Source organism: Accipiter gentilis, chromosome 8 (assembly GCF_929443795.1).
Source record: "Accipiter gentilis chromosome 8, bAccGen1.1, whole genome shotgun sequence".
NCBI classification, from domain to species: Eukaryota; Metazoa; Chordata; class Aves; order Accipitriformes; family Accipitridae; genus Astur; species Astur gentilis.
The window spans coordinates 24,691,176-24,703,947 of NC_064887.1; the positions used below are offsets into that span (position 1 = coordinate 24,691,176).

At 36.5% G+C, this 12,772-nt stretch overlaps 1 protein-coding gene across 21 annotated transcripts in view; it reads left to right on the top strand.

Moving 5' to 3' along the window:
• The window catches only part of PTPRC (protein tyrosine phosphatase receptor type C), a 95,982-nt gene that overhangs the window by 63,589 nt on the left and 19,621 nt on the right, over positions 1-12,772 (top strand). For 10 of the 21 annotated variants that reach the window (XM_049807685.1, XM_049807693.1, XM_049807686.1 and 7 more), the window contains 10 exons: positions 19-45; positions 497-634; positions 1,409-1,495; positions 2,860-2,892; positions 3,692-3,910; positions 4,481-4,585; positions 5,451-5,594; positions 6,466-6,591; positions 7,774-7,929; positions 11,685-11,884. In XM_049807685.1, the coding sequence (XP_049663642.1) occupies positions 19-45; positions 497-634; positions 1,409-1,495; positions 2,860-2,892; positions 3,692-3,910; positions 4,481-4,585; positions 5,451-5,594; positions 6,466-6,591; positions 7,774-7,929; positions 11,685-11,884 (1,235 nt within the window). Of the gene's footprint in view, positions 1-18; positions 46-125; positions 210-496; positions 635-1,408; positions 1,496-2,859; positions 2,893-3,691; positions 3,911-4,480; positions 4,586-5,450; positions 5,595-6,465; positions 6,592-7,773; positions 7,930-11,684; positions 11,885-12,772 lie in introns of those variants that run through there. The other 11 variants (XM_049807698.1, XM_049807689.1, XM_049807692.1 and 8 more) reach the window with 4 other exon arrangements.

The following is a 12,772-nucleotide window of genomic DNA, read 5'->3' on the forward strand; positions in this document are numbered from 1 at the left end:
TCTCTTTCTCTTGTTAAGGAGTTGAGTCAGCAGTGACTACACCTGGTAAGAAACTTATTATTTACATGACAGAACTGCGTTGATGGTTTTTTCTGATCATTTCTTCTTTCCTTCTCCTGTGTGCAGTTATCTTACAGAGTGTGTAATGCCTTTTCATCCAGTCCAGTGAAATGAAGTATGCTGTCTTAAGAGACAAGAATGTCAGACAGGTCTGGTTTTGAGTCATGAATTTGAGTATATTTTAAAACACAGCCTTTAGCATGAAAGAGGTGCAGTCAGCGCCAAAAAGGGTTATACTTACTGAATGTTCAGCTGATACCTGTTGGACCCCCTAACAACTTGAGTGTTTAATGTGCCTTAGCTTGCTAACAAATTCACAGTGCCTCAGTACAGGAGCGCTCCAGCACAGCAGTCCTGTGTTTTGTGCAGCTTTGTGTCCCTCCTTGGCTGGGCAGCCTCCAAAGCATTAATGAAACTGCTGTACCTCTCACCACAGGTGTCTCTCCTGCAGACAGCACATACCTTTCCACGCACGCAGGCTCTGTCCCTGCCGTGGGACTCGGCAACCCACCACGCAGCAGCACTCCTGCCCTGACCACACGCACTCCCATTGCCTTCAAGAATGCTTCATCAGGTTTGCTGTCTTCCTTTAGATGCCACTCACTACTCCCTGAACTGTAGTGGAAAACTAAGTAATTCAGCCTCAGGGTAGCCTTTTTCACCTTATGGTTCATCAAATAGAAAAGGTATCTGAAATTTGGCATAGTGGCAATACCAGAAATATTTCCGACATCTGCTATTTGATGGCCAGGCCTTGTAGTCATCACAGTAGTACCAAATGCCAGCTGCTGTCAATGAGGCTGTTGCCAAAGCAATAGCAATAGGAATGGACCTAAAAGAGAATGTAGAAATCTGTCAGTGGTTTATAAGCAGGGAGGTAAATAATGTGATATAATAAGTAATATGGTGAGCAAGGTATGTCATCTGGCAAATGAACACTATTGGAGCACTTGTTTTTGAAAGAGAACAAGCACATAATAGTGTTTTACTGTAAGAATATAGCAAAATGTTTTAGTTTTTCCCAGTTTACAATTATTAGTGCCATTTTTATGTTGACTCCATCCTGGATTATCCCTAAATAATGACACAAAAAATTGTCCTTGTACACTGCCAAATCCATTAATAAGTTGTATATTCCTAAAAATTTGCTTTCTATTTAAATACTCAGTTTCTGTTTTATTGGATGTATTAACATGATTTTTCTTTCAGCATTCTTCTCTAAATTATAAAAATCCTGGAAGAAAAAAAAGTGGAGAAGGGCTGTAGTGTAAGACATTTCTCATGACAGAGCCGTATGATATAATGAATTTTACTTTTTAATGCTGATATGTTGTTTATTTCCTTACAGATGATTACAATTCAACATCCTTGCACAGCACCATCTCACCAGTCAGCATGCCAGCAAACACTGGGATCATCCCCACTCACACAATAGGTGACAAACTTGCACACAGTTATGACAGTTACAATACTGCAAGCACAGAAAATGTGTTAGAATGAGGGAATTAGTTCTGAATTTCTTTTATCAAACTTAAGCATACAAATTAGACATACAACTGCATTAAACTTAAGGGTTTTTTTAGGACTCTTATTAATAGTTTATGCGTAATATTAAAGACACCAGATTTGCTACTTGTCAAACAAGTGAAAAATAGAAGTTATTTCCACACAGCAGCATAGCAGGAGGATAAATCTGTCAATTACTGTGTCAGTAGTCCTCTTGATATTCACAGAAATTTGCCCAAGCAGCAAAAAAGTATGAATGCTTGTATGAAAACATACAAGATCTGTATGTTTCTGTTTTCTGGTGGCTTCCCTTTTCTTTCACTCAGCATTAACATTTTCTTGGGATCTAATATTGCAAGTACTTACACACGTTGTTGCAATTGGGCTGTCAGGAGTTACTCAGGTCAGTAAAATAATGTGTGTGCTTGAGCAAAGTACATCCAGGAGTTGGACTCCTACCATCTTTGTAACTGCCCTTCAAGTAGCTGTAGGCAGCTGTCAGCTCTTTGACAGACTGAACTTAGCTTTTACTTGTGGATTTTCTGCTCCTAACCATCTTCGTAACTCTCCACTGGACCCTCTCAGTTTACCCTCTCATTAGGGGCAATTATTCAGCCAGATGACTCCTAGCCTGGAGGGATGCAAACCTAGGGCCTATCTTCTATGAAAAAAATTAGATGTCAGTCTCTTTTGGTAATACTTATACCTTAATATATTTTAAGTAATTGTTTTCAGGATGAAGTTCTTTGCTCAAGCTTCTGTATGGATTTTCTAAATACCAGCTCATAACTTCTTTTGGGTATTTCAGTGTAAAAATAGTTGTAAAACTATCTGTACTGTTGCATAAATCTCTTTCCAAATGTAAGAGTAGCTGTGCAAAAAGTAGGTAAATTTTGTTTCTTTAGTGACACTGGCTACTGTTCAGTTAGCCATTCCACAGCGTACTTATCCTGGGAAACTGCTATAGCTTATCATACTGCTATGAGATTGGGTGATTTTGGAATATTCTTGTGTAACTTTGTATACAGAAATGTTATTAATAACCAGTTTGATTTGTAGTTAGTGATGTCACTGGAAAATGATGAAAGACACATGATCCCTAAAACAGCTAGTTAAAAATGGGGTTGTTTTCTTCCCTTTTTTGAATGTGAGTGGAGTGCTAAATACAATTACTTGTATTGAATATATTGAATGAAGAGTTTTGGACAGTACCAGTCACCCTCCTCCAATGCTCTGTGAAAAAAACCCCAAACCTGCTGAGCTACACCTTTGTTTTGTTTTCTTTTCTTATAGAAGCTCCCATAGTGACAATGGAAGAATCTTGTGGTAAGAATCAAACCCCTTATTTTTCCTCAGTCTTGAAATTTGACCAAATCAGTAAGTTCAAATACAGAAAACTGATCAGTAAAACTGATCAGTTAGCATCTCAGGTTATTTTATAAACTGTCTTCTGATTCTGGAAGAGTAGGATTAAAGTTATTAACATTTATATTCTTCTCAGTTACTTTTACAGTTAAATTGCCCTGCTCTAGGCTGTTGATATCAGGGCTGCAGAAGAGATCTGACTTCATTCCACTGGGCTCTCTCTAATTTTTCCCCTTCATGCTGATAATCATATGCTACAAACTGCAATTCATAACTAAATAAAACCCTGAAGTTTGGACATGGGTTTATCTCTCTTCAGAATTAGAGACCGCTCCTTTCTAATTTTCAGGAATAGACTATAGCCATTATTTACTAGGTGGATATGAAATGCTTTGAATAAGAAAATTTGAAATTTCTGTTCAAGCAAATGATTCAATGTGTCAAAATATTTCATTTTGAACTGACATTTTAAATTGAAACAAATTGGGTTCTGGAATGTTCATCTTTTTAATTCTTTAGTTTTTCTAACTAGAGAATTATTTAGAAGAATATTTTCCTAAGGAAATTTTCTGTTTTGCGTAAACAATTTTTTAAAGTAAAAGATAAATAAAATAAAAAAAGTAAAGAATGAAGAGCAGCTAATTTTGCTGTATTTTTTGATTCTTAAAACACATATGGTGCTGGCAGTGCCATAAAACATTTAATGATTCTTAAAAATTGTCATAAAATCATTGTTTGCTATTTTATCTTTTTCTTTTAGTTGATCATATGAACTACAGCATAGGAAATGGAAAAGACGAGAATAACATGGTTGAAGTTATACTGAAAAATCTCAGAAAAAACAGAGAATATGTTATTTTGTGGGCTAACAAGAACATAACTGTGAATTCCAGCACTAATATAATAAAACTTCAGAGATGCATGAGATACACTGTTAGAGTTAAAAATTGCACAGATGTTTATTTTACTGTTCCGCCTGGTAGGTATAGAAAGTTTTTGCTTTTCATAGTTTCTTCTTCTTCCCTTTTTTTTTTTTTTTTTTTTTTGACATGCAGTAATTCAGCTTTCCTGGATTTCTTAGTCTATTTTGTCTCTTTTCAGAGAATCAGAAAGAAGGTTTTCATACTTTGTGTTTGGTTTGCAAGATATTTTGCATTTTGTAGTTGCATCTTAAAACCTCACAGTATTTTCCTCAAGTAGGATGTAAAAAATTGTAATTTTCTCATTGTAAAGGAAAAAGGGGAACTTTAACTACGTTGGCCATACGCAGCATGGTTAGCAATAGCAAGACCAGCCAGCACTTGAAAGCTACTATTTATGCTGGATGTTTTGTTCACTAAAGAGATTGTTGGATACCAGCAGTGTCTTTATCTCATGTAGGCTTTTTCAATTTTTACTTTCCATTTCTTGTTAAATTCTTTGTATATTATTCTGTGCCCATTGTATTTTCATACTGCAGAACAAGTCAACAAATATAAAAGAACAAATTGCTATGTAAAGAGTCAATATAGCCAATGTCACAGTGACATACAGTATTAATCCTTTTCAGAAAGCAGCGAGGATCCTTTCGAAGTTAAGGATATAACCAACACATCTGCAAAATTATGTTGGGAAGACTCACTTACCTGTGCTAATGTGACTGTTAACTGCAAAGGTAAGACACTCCTAAGATATTTTAAAAGTTGATTATTTATTTATTTATTTATTTAAAAAGCAATGTTGATGTTGTCTTTTGAGGAGAGACTGGCAAATTTAAATTAATTGTGCCAGTTTGAGGGACGGGCTGTTCAGAATCTCTGGGATTTCCAGGTGGGGACTACCATCCCTGTGCACTGCAAGTCTAGGGAAAGTTTAAACCAAGAGAGCTCATTTACTGTGTTTACCAGCTTCACAAATTGCAGACTTCGGTAGTTTTTTAAGTCCTGCTTGATGGTCTGAAGGGGAGCTGAGATTTTGGAAATCCTGCAATCTGTGGGTCTTCTGTGAGCTGATCCCTTGCAGACTACCCAGAAAGCTGGCTCTGTAGGCTCCTGGATGGTGAGAGTCCAGGCTCCCTGCTCTTGGAACCGGTCAGCCTGAGGGGACACTGGCTCAAAGGCAGCTGGTGTGGTAGGGAAGATATGGATGCTGAATGTCTTCACGTGTCCCGGAAAAATGTGTGATGAATGTCTGGGACTGGAGATTTCATGTTTCAGGGAGCTGAAGAGCCAAGAAGCCGCTCCAGGGTTCTGCTAGACTCCCATGAAATGTTTTGATTTGTGTGGGAAAACTGTTTTCTTAGAAAGTCAAATCATATGAGCTTTACTGATGAAAAGTAAAGATCCATGCAAACTAAGTTAGTATAAAAGAACCTAAAACCTAGTAATTGGATTAAGTTGTACACTTTTCCATTTGGAATATTATGATAGTTTATTACAAATTATATTGAATAAATATGGTAGAGAAAATCCCAGTTAAAATGGTACCTGGTACTTTTGGACTTATGAAAAATATTGATAAAACTCTTTTTGTGTCTACAGGTTCACAAGACTTTACAGAATTAAATGAATGTAAAGAGCTGAACGCTTTGTCACCCAACAAGGAGTACAACTGCACTGGTACTGTACGTTTTTTTGAAGAGGAGGTTGTCAAGCAAACCTTCACCATAAGAACAGATTATGGTGGTAAGTGTAATGCTTATTTTTGCTTTATGTTCCACATATTTCTGGAAATCCCTACTATGAATCCCATTATTGTGTTTCCTGGAGTTGAAGATATATTTTGAGTGGCATGCTCAGCCACTCTCAGGTTATCCTCCATCTCCTCCTGCCCAGACTACTGCCCTTGTGGTTGTTCTTTGACTGCAGCCACAGTCTTCCTTTCCCTCTCCACCCCTGGTCTCAGTATTCCAGTCTGATGCCTTTGTCTCCTCTCAGAGATTGTGATTTGGGGTTTTTTTTGGAGGATGAGAACATGGCCAAATGTAAGGAAGTTTGAATGAAGAAAAAAAGAAGAAAGAAAAAAAAAAGGAGGCCTAGTCAAATACAAGTGTTAAATTCTTGATTTGAAGCAAGATGTGATAAAATAATTACAAAGAGTGTCTCCAGATAAAATGATGTGTTTTTCCAAAACATTGCCCTTGGAAATAGCTTAGCTTTTTTTTTCTGGATGAAAAAGGAAATCAACTAAATCAACTAACCTGCAAATAAAAATTCAGGCCAAACATTTAAAGTTTGTTAAAATTATAAGAAAATCAAGGTAAATATTTGGAAATGTTGGACAATTTTGGTAATATGTGGTATTGCTATATTCACCTTGTCCTGAATTAGTTAAATATATGAAATTAGTCTAATGTGATGCTTTTACATATATTCAGTTGATACTTATGTATAATTTCTTTGAATGAAATAGACTGCGAAAAATATTACATGTTGTTGGTGTCTTGCTTTAGTATCCAATGAAATTTAATTTAATCAAAGTAGGTAAAAAGAGGAATATTTTGCATTTTCATTCAAACATTTCCTTCCCTCCCCATTATTTTTCTTTTTTCAACAGCTCCAGAAGCACCAGAAAACCTTACAGTGGTTTGTGACACCAGAAATGTGTCAGTTAGATGGAATAAACCTAGTAACATTTCAAAGGGTCCTATACATGGCTATAGAGTGAAATGCAATAACAACGGTAAGTATATGCCCCTTCAGTATTGAATAATTCATTGCATGTTTTAATATTTTCAGAGCACCAAGCATGATGCAATGTCAAACCATATTGGAATCTCTTCAAACTGTGCTTTTTTTTTTTTTTTTTTTTGAGGGGGGTGGGGAAGGATGACACACATATGTTTAAATTTCTTTCATTTGAGGTTGTTCAGGTGAACCATGTGGTTATTCGGTTTACCATTTCAGGACACAACTCTGTCACCCTTCAGTTCTCATGCTTCTTGTATTAAGAATAAGTTATGACAAAATCATCAGTTGCCTGATCAGTTTGAACATGGTGCTTTCTGTCTCAGAAAATGCTGCTATAGCCAATTAATATATTCTCTGAGAAGACAGCTACCTGCCTTCTGAGTAACAACAATGTATGTAAAAGTCAGGGGTCAGAAGTATGGCAGTTAGCATATACATGTTTAGATAGGTAAAGCTCCTGCGCTCCCCAGATAGAAATAATCTCTCCCATTCTCCATGCCCCAAATTTGACCACTACCAAAAAGGGCGGCAGCCCCATGCACCAGTTTCTCTGGATGGTCTGGCTTGGCCAGTGTCGGAGAGCGACGTAGTATACCGGGGTGCGGGGAGGTCACATCTGAAGCAGCCAGAAGGAAGGATGGAGAGGCCATTGCTCTCCAGTTCCCCACGCTACCAAAGCCCCAGCTGCAGTGTGGGTAATAGCTTTGCTCATGTTGTTTCTCATGCAATTCTTTCTGTCCTGCTTGCCCCTAATAAAAGCACACATCTCTGGCGTCATACCAGAACAGGCTTGCCCAGTGTGCAGAGTGACTTCTGGCGTGTGTCTGCTAACCCCTTCCCAAGCTGAACACAGAAGAAATATCAACCTCACTTTATCAATGCACTTTATGTTAGTTTTTAATTACACCCATTTAAATGACATGCTGAGAAAGTAAAAAACAAAACCAAACCAAACCTCAACTTTCTACCTTTTTGATTGGGGAATATATATATATCTTCCTCTTCCTGAGCCTTCACTTAGCATTAGTAAGCAAGACAAACCAACCAAGTACAAGGTAATTAAAATCGAAGTACACATGACAGTGTTTTCAGGTAGCTCTGATGAAGTGTAAGAGTTCCTGTGCTCCTAACATAAATTTCATTAATTGATTTCATTTTTCATTTTTTCTTAAAGAGCCAGAATTGGTCAACACAACTAGCTTTATTTGCCGTAAATTAGAACCTTATAAAGAAGGTTCTGTATATGTGACTCCATATACAAACAGCAAATATAATAGCAACATATTTATGGGAAAAACTGGAAGATATAACTTTACAACAAAATCAGCAGGTAAGTCACTGGTTTGCTAACTGTTACGAACAAGGCTGATACTAACACAGGGAATATGTACTTTCTTATTGTACTTCATTATATTTTATATATGTTATTCCTATTAGCCAAGAAACTGATTAACATTAAAAGAATTTTATTGACAAACATGTCATTAGTTTATTTTTTAATTACTTAATGCTAATCTATTTTTAATTATGCATTTAGTATTAGTGTTCTTATATATACACCAGATTTTTTTAAAGAAATTCTTCATTTGTTTGAAATTCATGTTAAGATTTTAGAAAACATTATGTCTCAATCTAAAGGAAAGATTCAAATTAAACAAAATGAGAATGAAAAACATTCATTTTTTCTTTGTGGCATGAAAGTGTTCTGTAGCTGCCTGTTTGCTCAAAGCAGACCTGCATTACCCAGGCCGCACCAATACTGATGTGTGTACCAGGTTTCAGTTAGTTTGGATGTACAAGTACACAGCTTCTAAGACTCCACATTAGGTTAAAGCCAAATGTGACAACCCTTGTGCTGTCAGAAAGGTCTGTAAACCTTTTTGAGGCTATACTTTCAAAAGCTCACCCCCGTAGTCCTAACTCTTTGTTTGCCAGACATGTTCAATTGATAGAACTATAAGAAAAGCTAAACCCCACCCCCCCCAAAAACAACAGACTTTGCGGATATTTTCCTTATGCAGACAAGGCATAATAGAGACTCATCTCTTTCTGTGTTGTTGGGGTATTTTTTTCCCCTTTAATCTTCAGATATAAAGCCTTATACTGTTTTAATTCCTTCTTTGAGAAAAACAAAAGAAAACAAAACCAAAACCACCCAAAACCCCGTTTATCTAATTTCTTCTAGTACTTTTTTAGCTCTAATTGCACCACCTCCAGACTCAGCTAATACAGAGATACAGCTATAGGGAAACTGACGGTTTATACCTGGTGTGACTGAAAAGGACTTCACTGCAAGGTTCAAGCAAACGACTTGAACTTCACTCGCAGACTTAACTGCACGGTTCAAGCAAATGATTTATTTGAACTTCACTTACAGACTTAACATGCCACTATTGCAGGTTTTACAGATACAATGGAGGAATGCACTATTGCAATTTTTAAGGCAAAAGTAGTACACTATTACAACCACAAGCAATTCACAGACAGCCACAAGCACTCACGCGTTTACAAACTTAAAGCATAAACAATATTCACTTACCTCTCCAGGTAAGGGCTCTCAATCCTAGGGAAGCTACCTTGACCAGCATCCTGATCAAGGGGGGAGGGAAAGGTTTCCTTCCCAAGCCAACTGTATAGTTGGAGAAGTGACTCCCCCATCTCCAACCTGAATCTTAGAGTTCTTATCCCCTGACTTGTGGAATGGTGTATATGACTATGTCTGAGTGGATCATGATATGTGCCTAAATGGATTATGTATATCTGAGTGGAGTTTCCCGTTATCTTTACTTTGCTGGTCTGTGACTGTTTGACTACACAAGGTTGTCATTTGAAACTGAAGCTGAAACCCTCCAGGTTTTGGGGTTTTTTTACCTTGCTTCCTCAGGCAACTGAATAGTGGTTGGATTGAGACTCAGGGCATACTATTTGTTACGGGATTTCAAGGCTCAGCTCAGGTTTTGGTTCTTTGAATGGCACGGCCACCGCCCTGTTTAGTTTAAGGTTTATATCAGACAACCCAGGGCTAAGCTGTCTACACAGCTCCCCGTGAGTTGTCTCTGCAGAGAGACAGGGCCTCAAGGCAATTCAAGGCTGGGTCACTTTGGTAACCCCTGCCATGAGTCACATGTGTGCCCTAGACATGGTGAAACTCATTTGTGAACTGAGCCAGGCAATCCACACACCTGGTATGACACTAAATTAATGTTTCCTTTAATTTCACTGAATAAGCAAAGGATTATTTTTTTTAGTGAAAAATAAAATATTATTTTTGTGCTAGTGATGTAATGATAGTTTAAAATGGTGATTATTTTTTTTTCCTCTGTAATGGCAGGAATAATTAAATCTTTTGTTGTTTTTAGCACTCCTGAATAGCATGTAGAAATGTGTATATAAGAACATTAAATCTGCTGGTTTTATTAAATGTGTATCTGTAGAGCTTTGGGAAATACAGCAGCTTCCAGCAGACTATTGTTTTAAATTTGAATCCTATCCCTCTGTGGAATATACAGAGCTTTTTTATCCAGTTTATAGACAATCCATGAAAACATTGGGATCTCTCTATTGGTCTGGGTCATTGAGCTAACAAAATTTGGGTTATATTTGGAAGAATACAGGGATCAAAATTATCACCAGAAGCCCCATGGAGAAAAAAAGCTGAAGAATGAATTGATTAATAATATAAACCATTTGATCTGAGACTTAACTGTAACAGAAATTGAAAAATATCTTTAATTTTTAGACAGCCCAAATTTGAGCATGATCATGATTTTTCTCTCTATGATAGTCTAGTTTAAGCATATTATATTTTGGAGCCCCCACTTTCTGCAGCTCCACTCATATTTTAATAACTTAGGTGAAGATTATAGCCCACAATATAAGTTTATGGGTCTGGAAAACAACCTCAGTTCCCTTATTTTTTGAGAAAATAACAAGTTGCTTGCCTTCATGAATTAATGGTATTTATTAAACCTTCTTCAACTGTTACAACAGTTTATAACATGATCATAGCAGATAGTGGAAGAGTTTTATGGCTTCTTGAACAAGAGAATATATCAGTAGAGCACAACTCCTTGGAAGTAGAGAAAACCCTACATTTTGTAAAATATTTTTCGCCTTCAACAAACATTTTGCCTCCAGAAATGTTCACTTTCTCCTTGTCACAGGCCTTTCAGTAGTATGCCGAATAGGAATCTAACAAATCTGCCCTCTGGATAAAAACGAGCAGATACATCATAACCACACACTCAGACAAGTAAAATATCCTGCCACTCCCCCCATGGGATATTTGATCTGCTCATAAAGCCTCACACATCTTAGCACTTCATATGATGAAAAAAGCAACTGCCTTTTACCTTTTTTTTTAATATGCTAGCTTGCAAATTGAAGTGATTTTGAAGCAAATTTCCATAGTGGTGTTCTACTGAAGTATGGCTAATGGAGCTGCCTTACACAGAAGGTTATTTACTTTCTGAAAGGTTTTATAAGCTCTCAATGAAAGGTGCTCACAGTCTGAAACTCATTTGCTACAACATACAAAATTAGAGATAGAAAACACAGATTAGACTTAACAGATTCCTTATCATTAAAAAGTAAAATGTTTTTGTGGTTTTAGGCCAGCTTTAAGACAATGTGACACTTTAAGCAAAAGGATACTATTCCAAATATTAAAACATACTAGTAACTCCTGGTAGGAAATTTCATTTACAGAATTTTGAAACGTACGGTCACACAGAAAACTGTTTGTTCCCCTGATTGTCTGTTGTCCCATGTTCCTCAAGTAAGAAAGTGATGTCAGATGCAAGAGGGATAGTTGCCATTATATTATCTTTGCAGCTCGACTGTCAGTAGAGATCTGATCTTCCCAGCCGTTTCAGTTACACTTCACATCTTTTCCAGTTCAGATAAGCCTATGGTTAATTAAAAATTTATTTTATTTATCTTGTTAAATTGGAACTGAAATTTTTAAGGAAGAAAATGTATGAAATTATTAAGAGAGAAGATAACAGACAGACATGAACACATACAGCTGTTGAAATGTTTTGTTTAAAATGAGAACAGAACCAGTAACACTTCTTTTGTGAACAGAACCAGAGCCAGTGTCTGATGTTATTGCAACTTTGACGGATGATAATGCTGTCCAAATTAAGTGCAGCATTAAAAATGTGTATGGAGCAAAAAAGGTATTTGAATTGACTTGGGAAAATGATGGAACAAACGACACCAGATACAATATTTGTGATTTTAAAAGAGAAAATCTCTCATACTTGACAAACTATACATTTACGGTAAGTAGGCTTATTAAATTATATATATATAAAATATTGCTGTATTTTCATTGTTTAAACATGTTATACTTGATTTTAGGAAAAAAGGCAAATATGGTGGCAGAAGAGTTAATCTATCAATCTGTAGGCCACAGATGTAAAGAAGTAGCTGTTACCTCGGAAATAAATTGCATATATGCCTAGCCTATCAATCAATCCCTTGTGTGCTATTCCATGTAGGTTCTGACAACATGAAAACCAGAAGCTGAATGGATTGTTTTTACTTGCGACAGAAAGAAATTTGGGGTCTCCATACATTTTAAAATAGTTTCTTAAGTATAACTGATATTTTAGTGTTTAAAACACATTTTATTTAATGTATGTGTGACTGTCATTTCAATCAGAGGATAAATATGGGATTTAAGTCTTGAGATAATTGCTCAGAAATGAATTATTCAGAATTTTTCACTGTGAAAAGTTTTGATGCTTCAGGGACTAGTTAGTTTTAAGCAGTTCAGATCCTTTTGCATGTCCTTACATCAGCCCTTTACAAGCCAGTCCTTGTTTCAATACAATATATATCATCCTCTGTTTACAAGCTTCACTTTCCTGAGGCCTCCAGCTATTTTCTCTTGTTTCAGGCATTTTACCCTTTTGGCAGTTGTTGCTTGCAAAGCCAATGGTCTTGTGTGATCCCCTTAATGTGGCCAATAGGAATATTTTTTATATCCTGATAGCTCCTCTCAGTAAAGTTTAGGTAAGAAAGTAATCACTAGGAATGATGGAGTTTTAATACTTTTAGGAACCAGTTTCACTCATTTTCCACAATCTTTTCCTCTTTTCTCTGTGTCTTCCTGAGGAAATGCTGTATCGGAGAACTTGAGTAGTCAGGTTTAGTTCCAGGGCTTT